Here is a 25,665-nt window from a genome sequence, read left to right on the forward strand (position 1 = left end):
GCTATCATAAACCCGATTTTTGCTGTGTTCACAGGTTTCACATTCCCCTTCAACCCTAACCTTAATCCTGTCATATTTTGACTGGTCAACTTTGTTAGTGACAAAATAAGAACTGACTCATTTCTCTCATGCCCCTTTAACCTTAATGTCAAATCCTGCAAGTAAACCTGCCTCCACTCATCATTTCACTCAGAGACTGTGACTTCTTGTTGTAGATTACTCAACTCAAGGAAACATCCTTCCTCTTGAGCCCTGGGAGAATTCTGTATTTTCCTTTTCTGAGCCACAGGCCTGGTTTACTCAATCTTGACTCAAACAATTAAGCTTCCACACTTGGAACCAGTTTAATGAATCTTCATTGCACTCTGTCCAACGTCAGTGAATTCATTTTTGGCAAAAAATATCAAACTTGTACTCCAGGTATGAGTTCTCCAAAGCAATGTATAATTGTAGCAAGGTATCTTCTTGTGATAAAAGCCAGCATATCATTTGCCATCCTCTTTTGATGTATCTGTACTTTCGTTTCTAGTGACTTGCATAGAAGGATATATAGGTTATCAATTCAGAATCAGGTTTTTATCCCAGCATTACAATGCTAATACATAAAAAAGTTATAAATTACCGAATAAATAGTGCAAAGAAAGGAATAATGAAGTACTGTTCATGGACCATTCAGAAATTGTTATATGATGATTTAATAATTTTACTATCACCTATAAAATATGCAAATTTATTTGGACTGAAATAGATTTATCCTGTTTCACAAGCATTTGGCTTTGTTCCTGGGAATGTTGCAGATACTGTTAGTCTGAAAGGATTCTTGAAAGAGATACCCTATCTGTGATGTTTATTGTTTGCATATCAGTCTGACAGACAGCAGATGCTACTGCTGTTCCAGATCTGACGATCTGAGGAATGTAGCAGCAAAGATATGCAAGTCTGGTTATACTTTGAATAATGCCAAGAGTAGTTAGGTAGTTAGGAAAATGACCCTGTTGGCTCTGTGCAAGAGTACAGTCACCACAAAGAAATTAAATCTCTTTTACTTTGTGAATTAAATTGGACAGCACTTAGAGCATATTGCTTTTTTAATAGAAAATATTCAGTTATGAAGAGATTTGTGCTGTGCCAGAAACCTAATCCTTCTTGCCCTTGAGTAATTGAAAGACCTTTCAATCCAATATTTCCATTTACACTGGAGAATGTAATCCCATTCGAGACAGAGAAGTGTTTGTGGAGTTAGTTAATATTCTTGGGGCTTTATATGAACTTAAGCCTAGTTTCTGCAGCCAAACATGATTAAGCTTTAGAGCCACACTCATTGGTTTGCCTTGAAAAGTAATTCAAAATCCATAGGAAATTGTATCATTAGTAAAATTATTGGTATGAATAGCTTTAAAAGAGTGTGGGTGGGGATGGGGAGCTATCAGTTTGGTTGGTGCACATCAATTTCATGGTGGAAATTACTGAGATTAATTATTTCATTGACAAAAGGACCAGATGGGTGGAACTGTAATCACTTGATTTCATTCTTATTCGTCTGTAGCCAAAGATTTATAACCAATGCCTTTTTCTTTTACCCCATTGCCTTTGATGTCTCCCAAGGAACTATTCTTGCTGATCTTTCATTTCTCATCAGTAGACTGCTGCGTGGCAGTATAATCCAAAAACACGCTATTAGTTTCTACATCCAAATCTACATCACCATCCATTCTCATCATCCTGGTGTTTTTTTTAAACTGTTGGATCGCTTGTTAACTTCCAGTACCAGTAAAGAAGTTGTGTCTTCAAGTAAACCGTGGAAGAACAAACCATTGTTTTCTGCCATACCACAATCCTTGTTACCTACCTAGTGCTTTAACAATTCACTGTTTAGAATTATTGTTGTGTTAACAGTAATATTTGCTTGTTTTATTGCATTAGTTTTCACTCTGTAATGGTGCCCATGGTCATGCAGCTTCCTGCCAATCATAGTTAGTGTTGAACATATAGGTGTTCGTTATTTACATAATTCACTCAAAGAAATTGCAATTTTGTAAGTGGGTTGTAAATTCTTATTGTTTATGATTCTGTGAAAGGCTACATTTGTGCTAAGTGAATAAGAGCAATTCAAATAATTCATAGTCTCTTATTAAAATCATATTTTAAGTGCTTCCATGAAGATTAATTGAGTAAAAACCTACCCACTGATGTGGCTCAGGAAGATTTGAATTTGCAGTTGAACTTTGATGATGTTGGGTTATTCTGGTTTTGAGCTGGGGTGGGAGGTGTTGATATTGGTCATCAGTTGGATGAATTGGTCACTCACTTTACAGCTTGCTCAAGTTCTGTTTGTATAAACCAAACTGTATGAAACTAATGAAGGAAATAACTGCTGAAAGTGTAAATGAATATCAAAGAGAAGTTTACAGATGATGAATTTTGAAACAAAAACAAAATGCTGGCAAAGTCAGGAAGGGCCTCAGACTGAAAATATTGCTTTTCTTTCCAAAGGTGCTACCGGGCTTCCTGAAATTTTCCAGCATTTTCTATCTTGATTACTCCTCATCTTTTTTTCCTTCAGTCCTGTTGGCCTGAAACGCTGACTGTACTCCCTGGATGCTGCCTGGCCTGCTGAGTCTCTCCAGCATTTTGGGTGTGGGCGTTGCTTGGATTTCCAGCATCTGCAGATTTTCTCCTGTTTGTGAATAGAATATTCACAAAATATATCAGAATACAGAAATACCAGTACACAGAATAGGATGCCACCTCACTCCCCTGCTGTTTCAACTGACCATGTATTAGCTATCTATTTGTCATTGATAACCTTTAGCAAGGCGTTGACATTTACCATTCCTTTCCAGTAAATCACATACGATGATATGCTATAGCATTAAGTTATAGTACTGTGCAAAAGTCTTGGGCACATAGATATAGCTGTGGTGCTGAAACTTTTTGCACAGTACTGCATTTGTCTTTGTGGAGTGGTATGTACATTTGGCTGGACCAAAGATGTTAGGAGTGCTGAGGATGGAGTGCTGTGGGAGGAATGTGGGACAGCAAGCGGAGGAGTGCTAAGGGCAGGGGTCATGCACCCAGCCTTGAGACACCAGGCAAGATCATTTGATTCCAAGCAATTGGTTTATTGATCATTACAGAATATCTCCCTGGTGCTTCCCACCCTCTCCCTACTCCCCCTTCCCACTCTCAGTTCACAATAGAGACCCATTTCAGAATCAGTTTTATCCTCACTCACAAATGTCAGGAATTTTTTTGTGTGGCAGCAGTACTGTGCAATACATGAAATTACTACAGTGCTGTGCAAAGGTCTTGTGTGTATATAAGTATATATATAGTGTGTGGAAGACTTCTGCATAGTACTGTATGTCTTCTGAGCAGCTCCAGAAAAAAAAGTGTTGATGGCAAAGTATTCATAAACTGTCCCATATTCTGATATATTTTGGTTCTATACACAGTGTTACGTCCATAGCCCCATCCTTTGTGAGAATCGCAAGATCACTGTTGGGTTGGGTCAAGGGGCCCAGGAAATGAGAGAAGAGACGTGAAGACTATCTCGTTTCCTCGGCGATGTAAAGCTACGGGACATGGCCATTGTCTCTTGGAGACCAATTTGTGGATTGAGATACTATGCTACGTGGACACGCTAAGTGGGCTGGTTGAGGGAGAGAGTGCACACCCCCAACCTGATTGACATCTACGACCCTGTGAGTCAGGATAAAAGAGGGTCTGTAGGAACAGCCCCTCAGACGCACCATAAGAAACGTTAAGCGATCACCTAACAGCAGGAAGTCATCTGAAGGAGGCCACGTGCGTTCAGTTCCGTTGCTGGAATTGGTGGCTGGAACCACGGAAAACAGCTTTTAGCTAACAACAGGGAACCCACTCCCCTGACTCAACGGATTGGCATCATAAAAGACCTGGGCAAGTTTAAAATGCCTCGCTCTTGAACCCAAAAACGCTGCAGCTTGAACGAACTAACAGTGACTGTTATCTTTCCATCGGACAATACATTAACCCCTAGACAATGATAGAGCTATTTCTTATTGGTTATTATTATACCCACACTTAGATTTAGTATTGACGACATATATTATCTGTATATTTGCATTAATCTTATTTTTATGCCCTTTATCAATAAATACTTTTAAAAATAGTACCATCAGACTTCAACGGACCTCTCTATCTTTGCTGGTAAGTGATCCAGTTACAGGATTTTGTAACAAAATTGGGGTTCTCGTCTCAGGATTTGACACCAAATTGGGAGGCCAGTGAATCGGGCTTGTAAGTCCAAAACTTGGATCTGGTTTCGCGGGTGGCCAGACGGGAAACCAGCAAAGATGGACGTGGATGAATTTATAGAAAACCCGACTCTGGAGGCGCTAGAGGCGGCCACCAAATCAGACTTAATAAGTTTGGCGAAGGAGTTAAACCTCGTAGGGGTGAGGTTGTCAATCAAAAAGTGGGAGGTGCGAAGGGCAATAACTCAGTATTATATTGGGAAGAATGTGTTTACAGATGAGGTATTGAAAAATATCCCTGAAGAGGTACCCGCTAGTGGGACGGCTCAGTTAGAGTTAGAGAAATTAAAGTTGGAACATGCAATTAAGTTAAAGCAGCTGGAGGCAGGCGAGAGAGAGAGAGAGAGAGAGCGAGAGAGGGAAAGGGCCGAGAGAGAGAGAGAGGGAGCATGCACTCCAGCTGAAGGAGTTAGAGGTGAAAATAGCTGGAAGCAGTTGAGAAAGAGAAACAGAGGAAACATGACTTGGAAATGGAGAAGTTACGGCAGGAGCCACGAGTTCCAGGGTCAGACCGAGAGGAGCGGTTCAATGTTAGTCGAGAGTTGAGGTTAGTACTTCCGTTCGAGGAGACGGATGTTGATAGTTATTTCTTGCTTTTTGAAAAGGTGGCAGTGAATCAGAAGTGGCCCAGAGGTCAGTGGGTGGCGTTGTTACAAAGTGTGTTAAAGGGGAAGGCACAGCGGGCATATACGGCTTTGGCCATGGAGGAGGGAGAGGAGGAGAGTTATGACAAAGTAAAGGCGGCCATTCTCCGGAGTTATGAGCTAGTACCTGAGGCGTATAGACAAAAGTTTAGAAATTTAAGGAAAGGGTGGAATCAGACGTATACCGAGTTTGCCTATGAGAAGGGTGTGCTCTTGGACTGGTGGTGCACCACAGAGAGAGTGGGAGAGGATTATGGGCGTCTCAGGGAGTTAATTCTGATTGAGGAATTTAAAGGTTGTGTTTCGGAGGATATCCGGACGTATTTGAATGAGAAGTCCATCTCGGAATTTGCTAGGTTTGCAGATGAATATGCCCTAACCCCCAAGACAAAGTTTTCCTCGAATAAAAGTTCCCAGAGAGACCGTGGGAATGATCGAGAAAGTCCGCCGGCTGAGGCAGAGGTCCCGCCGGAAGCTAGTGGTAAGGTTGAGGGGTAAGGCCAGATGGCCAGAGATTCCCGGGCTTGACCTGTTTTAACTGTGGAAATGGGGGGGGGGGGGGCGGGGCGCATATTGCATCTCGGTGCTTTGGTCCGAGGAAAGTGACAGGAAAAGGGAAAGCAGCAGTCCCTATCGGATGTGCTGTGGTAATCAGTAAATCGACAAGAGAGCCCCGGGTAGACAGAGTACGAGAAGGGTCTAAGACTTGTATGTCACACGGAACCGTGTCTGTGAGGGAGGGGGACACACCAGTTCCCGTACGGATCTGGAGAGTCACGGGGGCTGAGCTGTCTTTGATCAGCAATAAGGTACTAGAGTTTGGTCGCAAAATGAGAATGGTAGCTGTGAAGGGAATAAGTAAAGGGACAGAAATGGTGCCCTTACATAAGGTCATTATGGATTGAGAGCTGGTATCTGGACCAGTTGAAATAGGGGTGCGATCAGAATTCCCGAGAACTCACGCGGACGTCCTTCTCGGTAACGATTTAGCAGGTGGTAAGGTTTGGGCAGCCATGATGCCAACCCGCTGACCGGCGAGTGCGGTGGCCCCGCCCCTAGAGTCCCAGATCTATCTCGCATGCACGGTCACTTGCAGCCTGTCGAGAAAGGCAGCTGAGAATGAGAGCAGTTTAAATCTGGCCAGTTTCAATTTGGCCGAGACGTCTCTACCGACCCTGTACCACGAGGGTTTAGAGGGTGGTAAAACGAAGAGTAGTAAAGTGAAAGAGGGTAAGGGAGCGGAGGTAGATCTGTCCTTAGTGTGGAGAAAGGTCCTAGAGGCATAAAATAAAGATGAGGAACCGATAGAGCGGTTAAGAGGTCCAGAGTTGGACAGGGATGATCTGTCTGCTTTGGCAGAGCTGTTTGAAGAAGTTGAAAATTCTAAAGGTGTTCCTGATAATGAAATGAGGGCAGCCCGAGATGAAAAGGGTGCCCTTGCCTTGAAGAAGTCTGCTGGGTTGGCAGATGAGGTTGTTTCAGCCCCCGGGGTTGAGTTTACTCCGGAAGGGAGTTGCCCAGAGAGAACCTGGGAGGATCGGGGGAACTTAGAATTTGAAAAGGGTACGGGTATTGAAAGCCTGGAAGAGGCCAGTGTCCTGTTTGAGTGTGACCAAGATGGGGATGCATGTGGTACTGAACCTAGTAACGGAGCTCAAAAAAAGTCTGAGGTATTCGATTCAGTGGAATGAGACGGCCGTCCTTGTGGGTCAGATAGACTTGGTTCAGTGAAAAAAGGGTTAACCTTGGTAATAGTGGGAAGTGAGAGTTCCCAGGTGTTTGTGCTCGAAGGTGTGTTAAAAGTTAATGTGGAGTTCAAAAATGGGGAGGTAAATATTATCATTGAAGGAAACGGGAAATCTGTAGTTCCCAAATCGAATGAAGAAGTTTTAAACCCTGCAGATCGCTTACCGATTTAGCCGGGAGATGACGGGGCCCCCCACGCTATTGTTATGCCAGAGTGTGGTGTGACAAGGCAGAATTTGAAATGCTGCTTGAGCAAAGAGGTCACACTGAAAACGCATAGCCTGAAGGGTCCTGATGAGAGGGCTAGCCACCTGGGCAAAATTAAAGAGTTGGGTGGAAATTCTGCAGATGGTCTAAGTTTGGGACATGGTGTTGATAAAATAATTCCTATGGAAAAGGCGGGCGAGGGTTTATCTTGCCCCAGCTCCCCACGTGGGAACTCCCCGGAAACGAGGCGAGGGTTAAGGGGGACGCCATTTTTAAATAGCAAAGCCGGTTGTACGGGATTTCGACAAAGCCTGTGAATAATAAAGACAACCCCCTTGGAAGCCAGCCTGTTCAATTTGAAAACGACCGAAAGATTAGTATTTACATAAACTTTTGTAGATGCACATAAGCAAAGATCACACCTCCTTAGTTTTGTTGCTGGAAAAAAAATAGGTGGTTATTAAATTGAAGTCTGATGCTACAAGACTTTAGTACGGTACAAGATGTTAAGATATTAAAGAAAGTGACACTGTAATCGTTAACTGTTTAGATACTGAATTGAATGTACAACTATATTACTCTGTAGAAAAGAAAACTTTGGTGTTGTGTTAGATTCTAACACCCTGTAAGACTCTGTGTTCCTTCGTTTTTTCCCGATGGTAAAAAAACGCACTGAAGAAAGGGAGTGTTACGTCCGTAGCCCCCTCCTTTGTGAGAATCGCAAGATCACTGTTGGGTTGGGTCAAGGGGCCCAGGAAATGGGAGAAGAGACGTGCAGACCGTCTCGTTTCCCGGGTGATGTAAAGCTACGGGACATGGCAATTGTCTCCTGGAGACCAATTTGAGGATTGAGATACTATGCTACGTGAAAACCCTCAGGCTAAGTGGGCTGGTTGAGGGAGAGATTGCACACCCCCAACCTGATTGACATCTACAACCCTGCGAGTCAGGATAAAAGAGGGTCTGTAGGAACATTCCCTCAAACGCACCAGAAGAAACGTTAAGCGACCAGGTAACAGCAGGAAGTCATCTGAAGGAGGCCACGTGCGTTCAATTCCGTTGCTGGAATTGGTGGCTGGAACCACGGAAAACATCTTTTAGCTAACAACAGGGAATCCGCTCCCCTGACTCAACGGATTGGCATCATAAAAGACCTGGGCAAGTTTAAAATGCCTCGCTCTTGAACCCAAAAACGCTGCAGCTTGAACGAACTAACAGTGACAGTTATCTTTCCATCGGACAATACATTAACCCCTAGACAACGATAGAGCTATTTCTTATTGGTTATTATTATACCCACGCTTTAGATTTAGTATTGATGACGTATATTATCTGTATGTTTACATTGATGTTATTTTTGTGCCCTTTATCAATAAATACTTTTAAAAATAGTACCATCAGACTTCAACGGATCTCTCTATCTTTGCAGGTAAGTGATCCAGTTACAGGATTTCGTAATAACAGCAACTTCAACAATGATCCTAAAGTATTGTATATTCCATTAATTGTCAACGTTCTCTTTGGAAGCTTAAAATTAAGTCGCTTTGTGTTTATTCTTAAGTTGCAAGTTGCCATTGGAGCAGTCTGGTTGAAGCTCTGGCTTCCAAGGTGCTCGTCACTCTTCGTTTTGTTGAGTGCTGATGTAATTGAAATGGCAATCAACTATTAAATTACCTGAGGACATTCCTTGCATATGGTTTGACTCCTTTGTTGAGATGCTTTCGCCAGAGGTGATCTTTGTCAGTATTTGCTGGAATGTTGATAGAGTTTAAACCCTGCAAACCTACAGAATTTGCCTTAAAAAGTCTTGTTAGGTGTCTGCTTGTTGGTTTAGTGTCATCCTGACCATGGAAGTAGCTTTCAATGTTAATTAAAACTCCACAGGGTCTATCCTATCCTAGACACAGTGACATGTCTACCAGCCTGAGAACCATTAATGAACAAAGCTGTTATCGACCTACCTTGTTTATCAGATTACTGTTTTGCAGCCTGACTTTGTGACAATTTTTCATCATTTTCAATATCATCTTAGAGTCGGCGGGACTCCAAAGAATATTTTTTGCCCTCAGAGGGATCGTAACCACCTTATCATCGAATACTCTTCAGCTCAATGTGTGGAGCTCTTGAAGGAATATTTAGCCAATCAAATAAAATACCATACCTATCGATATATTTATATAAGAATGGAGGTAATGCCTTTTAATTTCTGACATTTTCAGGTTGAATGTCCTTGTTACCTACAAAACTCACTTCTGCTTTAAAAATGATGGACAGAATGCTGTACAGCAAGGAACCATCCTTCTGACTGCTTATTTTACTAATGTTTGTAGCTGACGCTGTTGAAAATGAAGTAATTTTAATGGTTAGTTGAGCAAAGGTTGTGGTCTTCATTTCTATCTGATTGCTGTTTCGACTGTGCTTGATGTTATCTAAGCAAAATGCAGTAGCTTCAAAATGAAATTGATGAAAATCCCTGGAAAAATTTACTAAGATTTTGCAGTGCAGTTCGAGTTGAAACATGGTTTGGAGTAAACAGTGTTTTTATGGTCCTCTCTCATCTTTGTCACAATGGCCATTATTATAGTACTGCTGACAGACATAAGGTAACACTTTTTGTTCATTTTATCAGCTGGTGTATGGAATAGAAAGTCTGAGAAGTTGACAGAGAGGTGAATTTAAGCTCAGTGTTGTACCTGCCAAAAATAAGTATAATTATTGTTAAGTTTCTTCAGTTGAGTAGTTTGTTAGTTGGAATACAGGTTCCTCCTTTGTCTGGTAAGTAATGTCGTCTGTGATATCAAGGTGCTAGCTCATTACTCAACCCAACATGGATGGAATGCGTGCAAGGAGTCAGCTGGATTCGAACCGAGGACCACTCGCCTCGAAGTCTGTTGCTGACACTCCTTATAAATGCATCCCTGCCACTCCTTACTAATTGAATTCAGGCCAATTGTCTCGTATCTTTTTTTCTTATTTTGGTCCTTGCAAAAAAAGAGCAAGTCTGGATCTGATCACAAGTGTTGATATTCATTGTCTCAAAGGTAGTATTGATGATAGAATCGATTGCATGAATTATAAGCATAATTTCTGGCACATTACGAGGTATTTCAGACATGGGTGTCTACTTTCATAGTCGGCACGTTGACATTTTATTAGACCAAAATGAGGTTAGTGTAAGGTATTGCATCTCACAATAAATAAACCACATAAATGGAGCAGGCTGAGTAAGCGTGTTGTGTGGAACATGGTGAATCTCCAATTGATTTCACAATATACTTCTCCAGCAGTTATGTCAGCTGGCTGATAACCTGAACAAATTAAATTCTACAAATGAGCCTTTGGATCTTCAGAAGACATAATTCTTATTCTCATCTTGTGTAAACTGCATGTCAGTGCCCCTAAACGTTATCTATATTACACAGCATCTTGTTAGTTTACAAGACTGAAACATTGACATAGTATCTCCTCTCCCCTACAAGCGATTTCGCATTTTCACTGATTTTAAAATTCTGCCAAGTACTTTCCTGTGAGTCTGTGAGATAGTTACAGCTGCTTCAGCCACACGTGCAGTAGTGTTCTCATTTATATTTCATGATGAAACTGTTAGCTAGCCAGAGCTTTATATTAGTGTACAGCATGATGGCAAGCTTCTTTGTTTCAGCTGCATCAATACCGCTGAAAGGCTGTGAACCAACTTAATGGTTCAAATTCTAAAGTAGCTTTGTAAGCTGCTGACAATCATTTGTGTATGCTTCACAGTGGGGCAACCTTAGTTATGTCTGTTGTTGCAGATAAAGTGTTTGATTACTACAATCCAACTGAATAGATCCTTTAGTCAAAGCAAGTAAAGATGCCCTGTAGTTGCCATTCACCCTGTTCAATTTATGTGATTTATTCAGTGCGAGATGCAATGTCCTACACCAGGGGTCCATCACCTTTTTTATACCATGGACCCCTTTGGCATTCTGGTGAAGCCCATGGACCCCTTCTTAAAATAAAATTTATTTAGATCTATAAATAAAGTAGGATTACAAAAGAAGCCAGTTGTACTGAAATACAGTTATCAGAATACTTCATAAAACTAATTTGTGATGTGGTAATATATTTTAACGCATTAAATGACAAGGCTATACATTTAAGATATAGGCAAGTTTAAATTAAATTTTATAGTTAAAGTGTTACGTCCGTAGCCCCCTCCTTTGTGAGAATCGCAAGATCACTGTTGGGTTGGGTCAAGGGGCCCAGGAAATGGGAAAAGAGACGTGCAGACTGGCTTGTTTCCCCGGCGTTGTAAAGCTACGGGACCTGGCCATTGTCTCTTGGAGACCAATTTGTGGATTGAGCTACTATACTATGTGAATGCCCTCAGGCAAAGTGGGCTGGTTGAGGGAGAGAGTGCACACCCCCAACCTGATTGACATCTACGATCCTGCGAGTCAGGATAAAAGAGGGTCTGTAGGAACATTCCCTCAGACGCACCAGAAGAAACGTTAAGCGACCACGTAACAGCAGGAAGTCATCTGAAGGAGGCCACGTGCGTTCAATTCCGTGGCTGGAATTGGTGGCTGGAACCACGGAAAACAGCTTTTAGCTAACAACGGGGGAATCCGCTCCCCTGACCCAAAGGATTGGCATCATAAAAGACCTGGGCAAGTTTAAACCGCATCGCTCTTAAACCCAACAACGCTGCAGCTTGAACGAACTAACAGTGACTGTTATCTTTCTATCGGACAATACGTTAACCCCTAGACAATGATAGAGCTATTTCTTATTGGTTATTATTATACCCGCGCTTTAGATTTAGTATTGACGACATATATTATCTGTATGTTTGCATTAATCTTATTTTTGTGCCCTTTATCAATAAATACTTTTAAAAATAGTACCATCAGACTTCAACGGACCTCTCTATCTTTGCTGGCAAGTGATCCAGTTACGGGATTTCGTAACAAAAGACATAGTATGAAACATGTTGCTTAGCTTGAATAAAGACATTGACCTGTTGGGTGATCTTTGATAAAGCAACATGCATTCATGGTGGACATTCTGTCGATTTTGATTTTTTTCTTATAATGGTTACAAGTGTTGAAAGTTCTCATTCACAATCCTTTTGTTTGACAGTCCAGTAAGCAACTTTATAGGATGCTTCAAGAAAAGGTTTTAGGAAGTGTCTTCTGACATTTCAACTTAAATTGGTTCTGCAAAAATATAAAATAAATAGTTAAATTAAAATATTTGATTTTTATTCAACTGATATTCAATTATTCAATTAAAATATTTGATTCAACTGACATTTTTGAAACTCATTTTTGTATTGGGTTTAATTTGTTTGATAAATCTGCAAAGAAGTAAATAATCTGTATGTTAATTAGGTGGTTATTTCAGAAATTGTATGCCAATAAGTAAAATAAGGCAGGTTTTATAATTTATCCAACATTTTAACTGTTTTAATGGATTTTAGATACTAGGATAGGCAAGAGGATTACAACATTGTGTCCTTCTTGGAATTTGGCTATTGTTGCTCGTAGTATCACAGGGCTTTCTATGCCTTCCTAGAAATAATTGTTCTCATTTCTGATATCATTCGCAGTATTCTTGCAGAATAATAATACATGAACACCACTTGTAAAACATCCTGTGTGCGTGCATCTTTCTTCATAAGCACAACATTCAAAAACAAAGTAGAGAGAGAGAAAAAAACAATGAAAAGCTCTGCTACTCCTAGGACTTACAATGCTGTGCATGACCTGTATCACTTCGCAATCTGTTAGCAATAATAAGGTGTTACTTTAAGTAACACACTTCAACGGTTATCCCAACCAGCAGACATGTTTGAACTTGTCTGGTTTACACTCTTAGTTCACACACGTGGCCTTATGGAGAGTTAAGAGTTCTCATTTGAACTGTCCAGTTTTGCAAAGCTTTAGCAAACAAACAAAAACGACTCACCTCCTTTACATAGATAGATATTTTATTGGTCCCAAAGGAAATTACAGTGTCACAGTAGCATTAGAAATGCACAGATATAAATATTAGAAGAAGAGAAGTTGAAAGAATAAAATATAATTTACCACAAATACTCTAACAGGAGGGGGTCATCACTTCCCTGACTATAGGTTGACTCATTATAGAGACTAATGGCCGAGGGTTAGAATTACCTCACGTAGCACTCTTTAGAGCAGCACAGTTGTCTTAGTCTGTTCCTAAAAGCATTCCTCTGTTCAGCCAAGGTGGCCTGCAGATGGTGAGAAACATTGTCCAGAATTGCCAGGATTTTCCAGAGAGTCCGTTGTTCTACCACAGCCTCCAGTATGTCCAGTTCGACTCATATTGCAGAGCCAGCCTTTCTAATCAGTTTATTGAGCCTGTCGGCATCACCCATGTTGATGCCATTGCCCCAGCACACCACTGCAAAGAAGATTGTACTGGTGACTGTCATATGTTGAAAGATTGGAGCAACTGGGCTTGAATACACTGGAATTTAGAAGGATGAGAGGGGATCTGATTGAAACATATAAGATTATTAAGGGATTGGACACGCTAGAGGCAGGAAAAATGTTCCCGATGTTGGGGGAGTCCAGAACCAGAGGCCACAGTTTAAGAATAAGGGGTAGGCCATTTAGAACAGAGTTGAGGAAAAACTTTTTCACCCAGAGAATTGTGGATCTATGGAATGGTCTGCCTCAGAAGGCAGTGGAGGCCAATTCTCTGGATGCTTTCAAGAAAGAGTCAGAGCTCTTAAAGATAGCGGAGTCAAGGGATATGGGGAGAAGGCAGGAGCAGGCTACTGATTGTGGATGATCAGCCATGATCACATTGAATGGTGGTGCTGGCTCAAAGGGCCGAATAGCCTACTCCTGCACCTATTGTCAATTGTCTATTGACATCAGAAGTAGAGGCGACTCTGGCCCTTCTTGTACACAGCCTTTGTGTTGATGTTCCATTCAAGTCTGTCCTCCAGGTGCACCCCCAGGTATACATTGATCAACAAGCATATATAGGGAGTAGTGTACTGGAGAGCAGTGTAGATGTCTGGGTCACAAATGTGAGAAAACGCAACTTCACTGTTTGGTGGCTAAACAACTACTGGGCATGGGGCTGTCCAATAGTCGGCCAGCTATGTTGCACGAGTGTCTGTAGAAGGAAGTCCATGATCACGTTCGATCTAGCGGCGGGTCTAATAAATACTATAATTTGGAAGAAGTGCTGAGCGTGCTGTAAGTTATACTTTGAGATATTTGTAACACCTGTAATGTGATATGAAAATATCTGTGATTTCTACTGGTGACAAAGTCACAGGTACTGCTCATACTACTGTGGTTTGTTGCCAACATTCAAAACTGAAGAAAAAGCTAAATTTCAGTTACAGATTAGTGAATATAATGATTTAAGCTTTTTCCCTTCAAAGTTCACAGACTGACTGGAATCTATCCATGGCCCCCAGGTTAAGAACCTCTGCCTACACTAACTTGATTTTTTAGACTAAGTAACTATATTCTAATAATAAAATGTCAGCCTGCCTGCTTTGGAAGTGACTGTTCATGGGCATCTACTGCACATGCCCATCCCTTCAAGGTTTGATATGTTGAGCATTCAGAGATGCTCTTCTGTACGCCACTGTTGAACCACATAGTTATTTGAGTTACATAAGAACAAGGTTGAACAAGTTAGGTCTCTACTCATTGGAGCGTAGAAGGTTGAGGGGGGATTTGATCGAGGTATTTAAAATTTTGATAGGGATAGATAGAGTTGACGTGAACAGGCTGTTTCCATTGAGAGTAGGGGAGATTCAAACTAGAGGACATGATTTGAGAGTTAGGGGGCAGAAGTTTAAGGGAAACACGAGGGGGTATTTCTTTACTCAAAGAGTGATAGCTGTGTGGAATGAGCTTCCTGTAGAAGTAGTAGAGGCCAGTTCAGTTGTGTCATTTAAGGTAAAATTGGATAGGTATATGGACAGGAAAGGAGTGGATGGTTATGGGCTGAGTGCGGGTAGGTGGGACTAGGTGAGATTAAGGGTTCGGCACGGACTAGGAGGGCCAAGATGGCCTGTTTCTGTGCTGTGATTGTTATATGGTTATATAAGAAACAGGAGCAGGAGTAGGCCATCCAGTCCATTGAGCCTGCCCCGCTATTCAATAAGATCATGGCTGATCTGTCTGTAAACTCAGCTTTACCTTCCTGCCTTTTCCTCATAACCCTTAATTCCCCTACTATGTAAAAATCTATCTAACTGTATCTTAAATATATTTAGTGAAGAAATCTCAGCTGCTTCCCTGGGCAGAGAATTCCACAGATTCACCACTCTCTGGGAAGAACAGTTTCTCCTCATCTCCGTCCTAAATCTTCTCCCCTAAATCTTGAGGCAATGTCCCCTAGTTCTAGTCTCACCGACCAATGGAAACAACTTTCCTACTTCCATCTTACCTGTCCCTTTCAAAATTTTTGTATCTTTCTATAAGATCACCTCTTATTCTTCTAAACTCCAGAGAGTATAATCCCAGGTGACTTAATCACTCCTTCTAGGTTAACCCCTTCATCCCTGGAATCAACCTGGTGAACCTCCTCCACACTTTTTCCAAAGTCAGTATATCCATTCTGAAGTATGGAGACCAGAGCTGCACACAATACTCCAGGTGCCGCCTCACCAGTGCCCTGTATAGTTGCTGTTGCCTTCCTATCAGTTTGAAGCGGTCTGGCCATTCTCTTCTGATTTCACTTATTAACAAGGCATTTTTGCCCACAACTGTCACTCACTGGATGTTTTTCCTTTTTTTGCACCAGTCTCTGTAAACTATGAAGATTATGAAGCACCAGTTTCTGAGATGCTGAACCACCCTGTCTGGCATCAGTTATCATTCCACATTCAAAGTCACTTAGACCAAATTCTTCCCAATTCCGATACAACAACTGAACCTCTTAACCATGTCACGAGGAAATCTGCAGATGCTGGAGATTTAAGCAACACACACAAAATGCTGGTGGAACGCAGCAGGTCAGGCAGCATCTATAGAAAGAAGTACAGTTGACGTTTCGGTCCGAGACCCTTCGTCAGGACTAACTGAAAGAAAAGATAGAGATTTGAAATCTTACTATCTTTTCTTTCAGTTAGTCCTGACGAAGGGTCTCAGCCCGAAACGTCGACTGTACTTCTTCCTATAGATGCTGCCTGGCCTGCTGAGTTCCACCAGCATTTAGTGTGTGTTCCTCTTAACCATGTCTGCATGTTTTTATGCGTCAGTATCTGCCACATGATTGGCCTGATTAAATATTTGCACTATTAAGCAGGTTTACCTAATTAAGTGGCCAACGAGTAAGATTTCTATGTCTGAAGACTTCACTATGTGCCTGCAATGATGCCTATAATTCATTCAATAGATCACATCATCTAAACTATCTTAGAAACAATGGAATCCAAACACATGGGATCAGATTGATTGGAAGGACCAAAACAAGAAGTAAGATGATTAGAATCTGTCCAGTTCATAAGGAGTTTCAATGATGCTAAAAAGGTGCCAATTCCTGAATTACAGGTTCGGAAATCTCTGAGGTACTTTGAATGTTCTGGCCCACATGGCTTCATTCTGGGTATAACTGTCTACAAACTTGTTGATGACACCACTGTTGTTGGTAAAATGTCAGATGGCAATTCAGGAGTGAGATAGGTCAGCTGGTTGAGTGGTACTTCAACAATAACTTCCCATATATCTCAGCAAGACAAAGGATTTGATTGTGGGCTAGAGGAGGGGAAGTTGGCAGAACAGCCACCAGTGCTCGCTGAGGGGTCAGCAAGGTGGAAAGGGTGAGCAAATTCCAGTTCCTGGCTGTCAACATCTTGGAAGATCTATCCTGGGTCCAATCATGAAGAAGGCCCACCGGTGGCTTTACTTCATTATGAGTTTGAGAAGGTTTGGTATGTCACCAAAGACTCTTGTGAATCTCCATAGGTGTATGTTGGAGGCCAATCTGACTGTTTGCATCATTGTCTGGTCTGGAGGCTCCAATGCTAAGATCTAATTTCCTCAGTTGGCTCCATTACAGGCAAAAACCTTCCCACAAACAAGAACATCTTCAAGAAGCGGTGTTTCAGAAAGGTGGAATCCACTACGACTGGCTTTCACCATCTGGAGAGATCTGCTCTTTTCGTTAACTGTCATGGTGGAGGGGGGGTGCGGAGAGTACAAGAACCTGAAGATCGGTTCTCAGCGATTCAGAAACACTTTGTTCCCCTCTACCATCAAAGTCTGACCAGTCCATGAATTCAGCAATACTACCTTGTTATTCCTCCTCCTGTAGCGCTATTTATTTATTCTGTAACATTTTAATTTTGTATCTTTGCCACAAAACAACAAATCTGATGACAAATAGAGTTGCAGTATGCCTGATTCTGTTTCTGAGAATTCCAGCAGTTTTTACTTCTCAAGCCGGCAATGACCTGTCCTTTCCTACTCTCGAGTTCTTGCTCTTCACCAGTTTTCAATCTATGCTAATATATTGTCCCAAACACATGGGCTTTAATTTCATTAAATAATCTCCGGTATGGCATTATGTTGAAGTCCTCATCGAAGTTCAAATACACTACACCCCCTGTTTTGCTATTTTCTGTTCAATTTGTTACAAACACAAGAACCTCTAAACACACTTGACAGATGTGATTTCTTTTTCATAAATTCATATGCCCTCTGAAGAATTCTAATATTATTCTCTAAGTGCCTTTTTGCCTGTATCTTTTAGTTTTTTTTTGTTCTGGTGATTGTTGGAGTTATCGGTAATTCTTTCATAGAGTAGAGCAAGTAAGTCCTCTGTGGTTTATCATTCTGTGTGTTTATGTAATTTTAATGTACGATAGAAGCTGAGTTTTATAATTGCATTTAAGATGAAGGTCAGCAACTAAAGCAATGCTGCTGTCTGTTGACTTTTTAAGAAGGGCCGGCTCTAGCTGATTGTACCACCTACTTTGATGTTTCTAATCCATCTGTTACTGAGCTGTAATCTGATTGATGCTAAAATTATGATAGCTTAATAAATTTCAGTGTCAGTTTATTTTAACATTTGGTTTAATTTGTACGCTGCTCTTGACACTCTTTATATCAAAATTGATTTGCCTGTAACTGTGGACTGATTATTATTAATCTGAAGGAGCAAGTTATGAAACTGGCTCATAAATTAACTTTAACCCTTCCGACTGGCCAATGCAGCACTTTGCCATTCCAGCAACACGTCTTCATCAATTGAAGAGCACTCGTTTCTAGATTTGAAACTTAGGAAAACTGCCATGCTGGTTCTGACCTTGTCCCAGAGTTCAGATCTTACACAGTAATAATGTACATGTTAAAAATACTCTTCGAAAATGTTCTCTGTAATCATAGTTCTAAAAAGAATAGAATGATTGCCAAAGATTTAATTGCTCTGATTTAAGTGCCAGGACCTGAAGTATGGAATTAAATTTAGCCCATATTTTTCTCATTGTGGGAATTATGATTGACTCTGTTTGAGTTGCAGATCTCTGTACTAATGAATGTGCTAACATTTGAGTTAGCAGTTGCGTTCAGCACAATTATTTTTAATTCAACAAGCCAATGTGAAGTTTAGTAATAGCACTTTAATCTTTGCAATGTTTATTCTCTGAAAGATCGAACCCTCTGAAGATAGTGTGCAAGATCATTTCACTGGAAGCTGGAATCACTGAAGGACGTTCAACAGCTGTGGCAGGGTTTGAATACTGTCACCTCCTACAAAGTAAAACCAAGCAACATGGGTAACATCAAGGTTTTGCTCCCAGCTGAGCTCAATAGCTTTTATGCTCATTTTCACTGGCAAGACATGAAGGCATCTTGATGAACTCCCACAGCCCCTGATGATGCTGTGATTGCAGTCTCTGAGGATGATGTGAGGGCATCCTTCAGGAGGGTGAACCCATGAAAAGCATCCGGCCCAGATGGGTACCTGGCTGATTGCCAAAGACACAAGGTGATCAACTGGTTGAAGTGTTCACGGATGTCATTAACCTCTCGGTTTGGCATACCACCTGCTTCAAATGGGCTTCAATGATATGGGTGCCCAAGAAGAATGTGGTAGTCTACCTCAATGACTGTCATCCAGTAGCACTTACTGTCCACTGTGATGAAGCGCTTTGAGAGGTTGGTGATGAAACATATCAGCTCCTGTCCAAGGAGTGACTTGGATCTGGTCCAATTAGCCTACCGTCTCATAGGTCTTCAGCAGATGCCATTTAATTTGCTTTTCGCTGAACCCTGAAACATCTGAACAGTTAAGATGCATGCATCAGGATGCTCTTCATTGACTACAGCTCTGCATTCAATACTATCATTCCCTCAGAACTAATCAATAAGTTCCAAGACTTTGGCCTCAATACCTCCTTGTGCAATTGGATCTTTGATTTCTTCATTTGCAGACTCTAGTCAGTTTGGATTGGCAACAGCATCCTCCTCCATGATGACTTACATCAGCATAGCTGCACCACAAGCCCATGTGCTTAGTCCCCTGCTCTACTCACTTCATATCCTTGACTGTGAGGTGACGCACAGCTCCAATGCCTTATTTAAGTTTGCTGCCAGCATTCTTATTGCTGGCTGAATTAAAGGAGGTGACAAACCATCATATTGGAGGAAGATAGAAAATCTGGCTGAACCTCTCATGACAATAACCTCTCACTCAATGTCACTAAAGCCAAAGAGCTGCTTATTGGCTTCAGGAGGAGGAAATCAAAGGACAATGAGCTGGCCTCTCCAAGGGGATCAGAGGTGGAGAGGGTCAGCAATTTTAAGTTCTTTGGCATTATCATTTCAGATGATGTGCCCTGGATCCAGCATATATAATTACAAAGAAAGCACAGCAGCACTTCAATTTTCTTAGAAGTTTTTGAAGATGCGACGTGTCATGGAAAACGTTGACCCACTTCTGTAGATGCATGGTGGAGAGTATATTGACTGGTTGCATCACAGTCTGGTACGGAAACGCCAATGTCCTTGAATGGAAAATCCTACAAAAGGTAGTGGATTCAGTCCCGCCAGCCCAGGAGTGCTGTTGCAGGAAAGCAGCATCCATTATCAAGGACCCTCACCATCCAGGCCTTGCTCTCTTCTTGCTGCTGCATCAGGAAGGAGGTACAGGGGCCTCAGGACCCACACCACCAGGTTCACCCCAGCACTAAGCTGTTCCCATAACCTATAGATTCACTTTCAAGCACTCTTCATTTCAGGTTTTCAGTATTTGTTGCTTGCTTATCTGTTTATTTGTTTGTCTTATTGTTTCTTTTTGTATTTGCATAGTTTGTTCTCTTTTGCACATTGGGTGTGTGTCCATTTTGTTGTGTGTGGATTTTCATTCATTTTATAGTTTCTTTGAAATTGCTGTGAATTCCCACAAGAAAATTAACCTTAGGGTTGTATATGGTGACATATACATTATGTATGTTGATGATAAAGTTATATTACTTTGAACTTTGAATCTTGAACATTGTACCTCAATTAAACAAAAGCAGTAATCCACACCAATAATGTCTGAAAAGGAACTTGTAATCCTGAGTTGATTATAAGGCCTGTTTGAAAACCTTGATACTTCAACACTATGTGATTCTGAAGATGGCTGTTCTTGAAGGAACTATGTACTGAAGAGTCAAAGTGATCTTTCTCTGACCCATCATTATCTAAATGAAGTTTTCTTGTCACATGTCTACAAGATAAACGCTGTGTTTACATTTTGTGTTTTTAAATGGTCCTGAAGGATTTCTTGTGAAATTTAAGGATTCTGTAGAAAGTACTGTTGAACACGGGCTCATATGGCAATTCCAATGCACAGGAACGCAACGGGTTGCAAAGAGTAGTGGACACAGCCTGATCCATTGTAGACACATGTCTCCTTGCAATTAAAAGCATCTATTTGAGGCATTGCCTCTAGAAAGTGATGATCTATCATTAAGCGCAAACACGAGGAAATCTGCAGATGCTGGAAATTCAAGCAACACACACAAAATGCTGGTGGAACGCAGCAGGCCAGGCAGCATCTATAGGGAGAAGGACAGTCGACGATTCGGGCCGAGACCCTTCGTCAGGACACAGAACTCATTATCATCCTATCATTAAGGATCTCCACCATACTCACATCTTGCTGCTCTAACAGGCAGAGGGTGTAAAAGCCTGAAGTTCCAACCCACCAGTTTTAAAAAACATCTTGTCTCCTGCATCTACTAAGTCTTAAACTGAGTTGCACAACCTTAATCCTATCACAGCAACAGAACGCGATCGAACACCTCGCTGTATTATCGAATTGTTTTTTTTTTGCAGTAATGTCTTGATTTACACGATCTGTCTCTTTACTGTACTGTATAATTTATGTTGCATGTTTTGTTGTAGCAATATGCCTGTGATGCTGCTGCAAGCAAGCTTTTAATTGTGCCTGTACCTGATCAGAGTTATGCATGTGGCAATAAACTCCACTCAATTCGGTGTACAAATGGGGATTAGAGTGGTTATGATATTTCTTGAAGTTAAAGTACCAGAGAAAATTTACAGGGATTTTTGTCCTATTAAAGGCATAGATAGTTGAAGGTGAATGAAGTGCAACAATTTGGTACGTTGGTTTATTATTGTCTTATGTTCTCAGGTTCAACTTCTCTTGCATACCCTTCATATCGATCAGTTCATTACATAAGTGTATTAAGGTAGTACGAAGTGAAACAATAATAGAGTGCAGAATTAAGTGTTAGAGTAACAGAGAAAGTGCAGTGCAGGTAGACAATGAGGTGCAAGACCATGTCAAGGTAGATTCTGAGATCCAGGGCCCACCTTATTCTAAATGAGGGAGTTTCAGCAGTCTGGTAACACTCTCTTAACTTGGATGAAATGATGCACATAGTGGTCGGCAGACAGATCCTTTGAGTGTTTTCTTACTTTCCGTTGTATTCTGACGCTCTTCGGTAGAGCTGTGTGGGAAGGTACTTTCCATTTGCATTGCTGGATTTTATAGCTCCTTGTGAATGAGACTGGAAATTCAGCCAGATGTGAACTTTGAACTTTGCTGAATCTATTTGTAGAATAGACATGTGGAAAAACATCTATGTTGCCACAGCCTGCATCTGTGCATTCTGTTGCCAGAATCTGAAAAGTAGATTTTCAGTGAGCACGATTAATTACTTCCTTTCATACAGTAGCTCCTGGGATCCTGTCAGAAACAATTAGTGGATGCCATGGCAGATCTGTGAATATAGCTTTGTCACCTAGTAATTAAAAAATAATTCATTACATGTGTACCAAATTTGATACATGATTCATTTTCTTTAAGCCAACGTTTAATTGCAGGAAACCATCCTTTATATTTAAAATGGTGAAGCGTAAACTGATAACTAAGCTGCTTTTATATAATTCACAGATCTCTGATGTGCAGCATTAGGACAAATTTTAAAGCTGAAGCTCAATTTCTGGTTTACTAGAACATAAAATTTGTCCATTTACTACTTTTTCCAATTTGTGGATGTTTGCGGAGAGTAGATTTGTGTTGTATTTGTTTGTATGACAGCTTTGTATTGTGCCTTGAAATAGAAACATGCCAAAGTAGCTTCATAGATATGCTCAGAAATGTTGATAAATTGTGATGAGTGAGGTAAAAGAAGCAACTTTTGAGGTTGTTTTCTGAAGAGAGAAGGGCAATGGATATGCAGCAAGATTCAAGTACCTCTGCCTCAGTTTGTGAAAACATGAACATTAGAAATATTAAGGTGCACCTCCATATTCTGTAAAAGTAGGGTTCTTCAACAATAGGTGAGTATATAGAATTGTGTAAGGACATTGCATTTAGCTTCTTATATTCAGATCATGGCTGGAATCTTGAAGGCAGTTTGATGCCCTGACATAATTATACAAGACGCACAACTTTCTTGATTAGAATTGATGGACAAGTTCATGCTGATAACTGATCGTACAACGTACTACCCATGGCTTGCTGCAGGATGCAGGTCCGTACATTTTTGACTAATGTACTTAACTTAGACATTGTAATGTGACCTGACCCTCCCTGGTTCACATCAGCACAGTTTCAAGGACAGAACTCGGGCATGCTGAGTTCAAGAGCCAGTTACACTTCAAATCTGGCTCCTGGACTTAATGCTGGCATCTGTTCATTTGAATGGGGTCATGTGGATTGAAAGGTAACTGCAGAAATGTTATATTTATTTTAATTGCCTCCTAATGCTTCTGATTAATTAAATATTTTGAGTAAACTTCTTAAATATCGATGTTCTTTAAATATGTTAAAGTTGTTTTCAAATATCTCTTGTCAATTTGAGGTATTTAAAAATCCCATTAAACAACACAGGCTGTTAAAAGCTTGACCCAGGGTTTGCTTCAGAGTTCGGCCTCAAGTGCCGCTTTCAGAGGGTGTGCCCATCGTGGGGTAGCCATCAGAGTGAGGCATGAAGCTTAATTTCATCAGATTGTCCACAAAAATGTTAGTATGACTGCAGTCAATGCAGGGGTTGTGGTGTGGGGTGAGGCCAAAGAACATATTGCATCTAGCATGACCTGGCCCAGTTTCTAAGCATTTTATTGCTGATGTACATGTCTTATCCTCTGTCAGTGCACTTCGCACATCATGCTTTTGTGTTTACTTCCTCTCGTATGAAAACTCAAAGATCAAAGTAATGTTTTTTCAAAGTATGTAGAGGTTACCACATACTATCCAGGGATTCACTTTCTTGCAAGTGTTCTTAGTGCATCAAAGAAGTACAGTGGGATCAATGAAGAGCTCCGCACAAGGACTGACAAGTAACCAATGTGCAAAAGAAAAACTGCGCAAATACAAAAAAACTAATAAATAAATAATGCTGAGACCATGAGTTGTGGAGCCCTTGAAAGTAAAAGTGGTTGTGTTCAGTGATCAGTATTGTGGTGGGTGAAATTATCCATGCTGGATTGATGGTTGAAGGATATGAACTTTGTGGCGTGGGACGTAAGGCTATGAAGGTGTCTAAGGGACCATTGCTGTTTTCTCTCAGCTGAGGCAGCGTGTTTGTGTCCTTGAGCAAGGCACTTAACAACACATTGCTCTGCGACGTCACCGGTGCCAAGCTGCATGGGTCCTAGTGCCCTTCCCTTGGACAATCTCAGTGGCGTGGAGAGGGGAAGGCCTGCAGCATTGGCAACTGCCGGTCTCCCATACATCCTGCCCAAGCCTGCGCCCTGGAAACCTTCCAAGGTGTAAATCCATGGTCTCACGAGACCAACGGATGCCTAATTTGTGAAGGTTGAAGCAAGGACTGGAATGTTTTTGTGTGGGGTCTGCAGAGAGAATGGCAAAAAAAGAACAGCTCTATCAAAATAATTCACACAACCTGGGACTTACATTGACTAAGGCTATGAGATTATGGGAGCAAATGAGTGTGCAGTAGCTTTGCGGCTCACACATTTGAGCAACTGCTGCAAAAAGAAAACAAAGCATGCATCATTCTTTATAACCACAAGGTATATAACACATTAATGAGATAATTTTGGTTTTGGAAACTTCAAACCTGGCTGAAGCTTTTATTGTCTTATTAAGAATGTTATTAAATCCATTGGTGAATTCTGCTGGAGCTGTTAAACTTTACTGGCTGTAACATATTTGTATTGTTTTGACTGTCTTGTTTTCTGTCATAGCACAGCTTTATAATGTGTCCATTTTCACTTTCAGAAGATGTTCCGCCTTATTTTAAGACGGAGCCAGGGCCGCCACAAGTTCATCTTGAGGGAAATCGTTTGGTCTTAACTTGCCTAGCGGAAGGAAGTTGGCCACTTGAGTTCAAGTGGTTCCGAAATGGTACAGCGATCACGGAGTTTTCAAGGGAATACAGGTAAGAGAAAGCCCAAAACTGTGCCATAACTAACAAAAATACATTGATTATGTGAATATTTAAATGATATCTCATAATTTTGTTTAAACTTGTTTGTTTGTAGGCTAGCTTTATGATTGGCTGGGCATTGATTACAAGCAATTCTGAAGATGTGCCTCAGCACAAAAGGATTATTTCAGCTTGGGAGTCTCCATGATCATTTTCACTCCTGTTGCTTGCTCCTCCACAAGCACCCTGTGCTTGCCCATCCAGAAACACCCTGTCTGTTAGAGCTTTGTCTTGTAGTTACTAGTTGCAAACAAAACTGAAAGAACCTGAGCCTCCTTCTCAAACCAGGCTGATCAATCCCTAGTGACATTCAGGAGTATCCTTCCTGGTTCAGGTGTAATATGTTGGTGTCAGCCTGAGGAGGTTGCCTTCAAAGTTCAAAGTAAGTTCATCATCAAAGTACATATAAGTCACAATGTACAACCCTGAGGCCTTTTCTTGTGGGCATAGTCAATAAATCTATTCAATAATAACCATACCAAAATTAGTGGAAGACCGCTCAACGAGGGCATTCAGTCAGAGTGCAGAAGACAAGTTGTGCAAAGCCAAAAGAAGAAATAGTAATAATAAATAAATAATTAAACAGTAAATGTAGAAAACATGAGATGAAGAGTTGTTTAAAATGAGTAGGTTGCGGGAACATTTCAATGATGAGGCAAGTGAAGCTGAGTCGCGTTACCCCTTTGATGCAAGAGCCTGATTGTTGAGGGGTAATAACTGTTTTGAACCTGGTAGTGTGAGTCCTGAGGCTCAGTTGTGGGGAGGGCTTTACCCGTGACTGGACCTTATCCATGACTTTGCGTCACCATTGGCATTGGCGTCACCATACCTGGCTGTGATGCAGTCAGTCAGGATTCTTTCCATTACACATCTATAG

General features: G+C 41.2%; 1 protein-coding gene across 2 annotated transcripts in view; it reads left to right on the forward strand.

Moving 5' to 3' along the window:
- Positions 1-25,665, forward strand: part of sdk1a (sidekick cell adhesion molecule 1a) — a 781,818-nt gene that overhangs the window by 234,875 nt on the left and 521,278 nt on the right. The window contains exon 2 of one of the 2 annotated variants that reach the window (XM_059979483.1): positions 24,581-24,740. In XM_059979483.1, the coding sequence (XP_059835466.1) occupies positions 24,581-24,740 (160 nt within the window). The remainder of the gene's footprint in view (positions 1-24,580; positions 24,741-25,665) is intronic. The other variant, XM_059979484.1, reaches the window with a different exon arrangement.

This window comes from Hypanus sabinus, chromosome 9 (assembly GCF_030144855.1).
Source record: "Hypanus sabinus isolate sHypSab1 chromosome 9, sHypSab1.hap1, whole genome shotgun sequence".
NCBI lineage: Eukaryota > Metazoa > Chordata > Chondrichthyes > Myliobatiformes > Dasyatidae > Hypanus > Hypanus sabinus.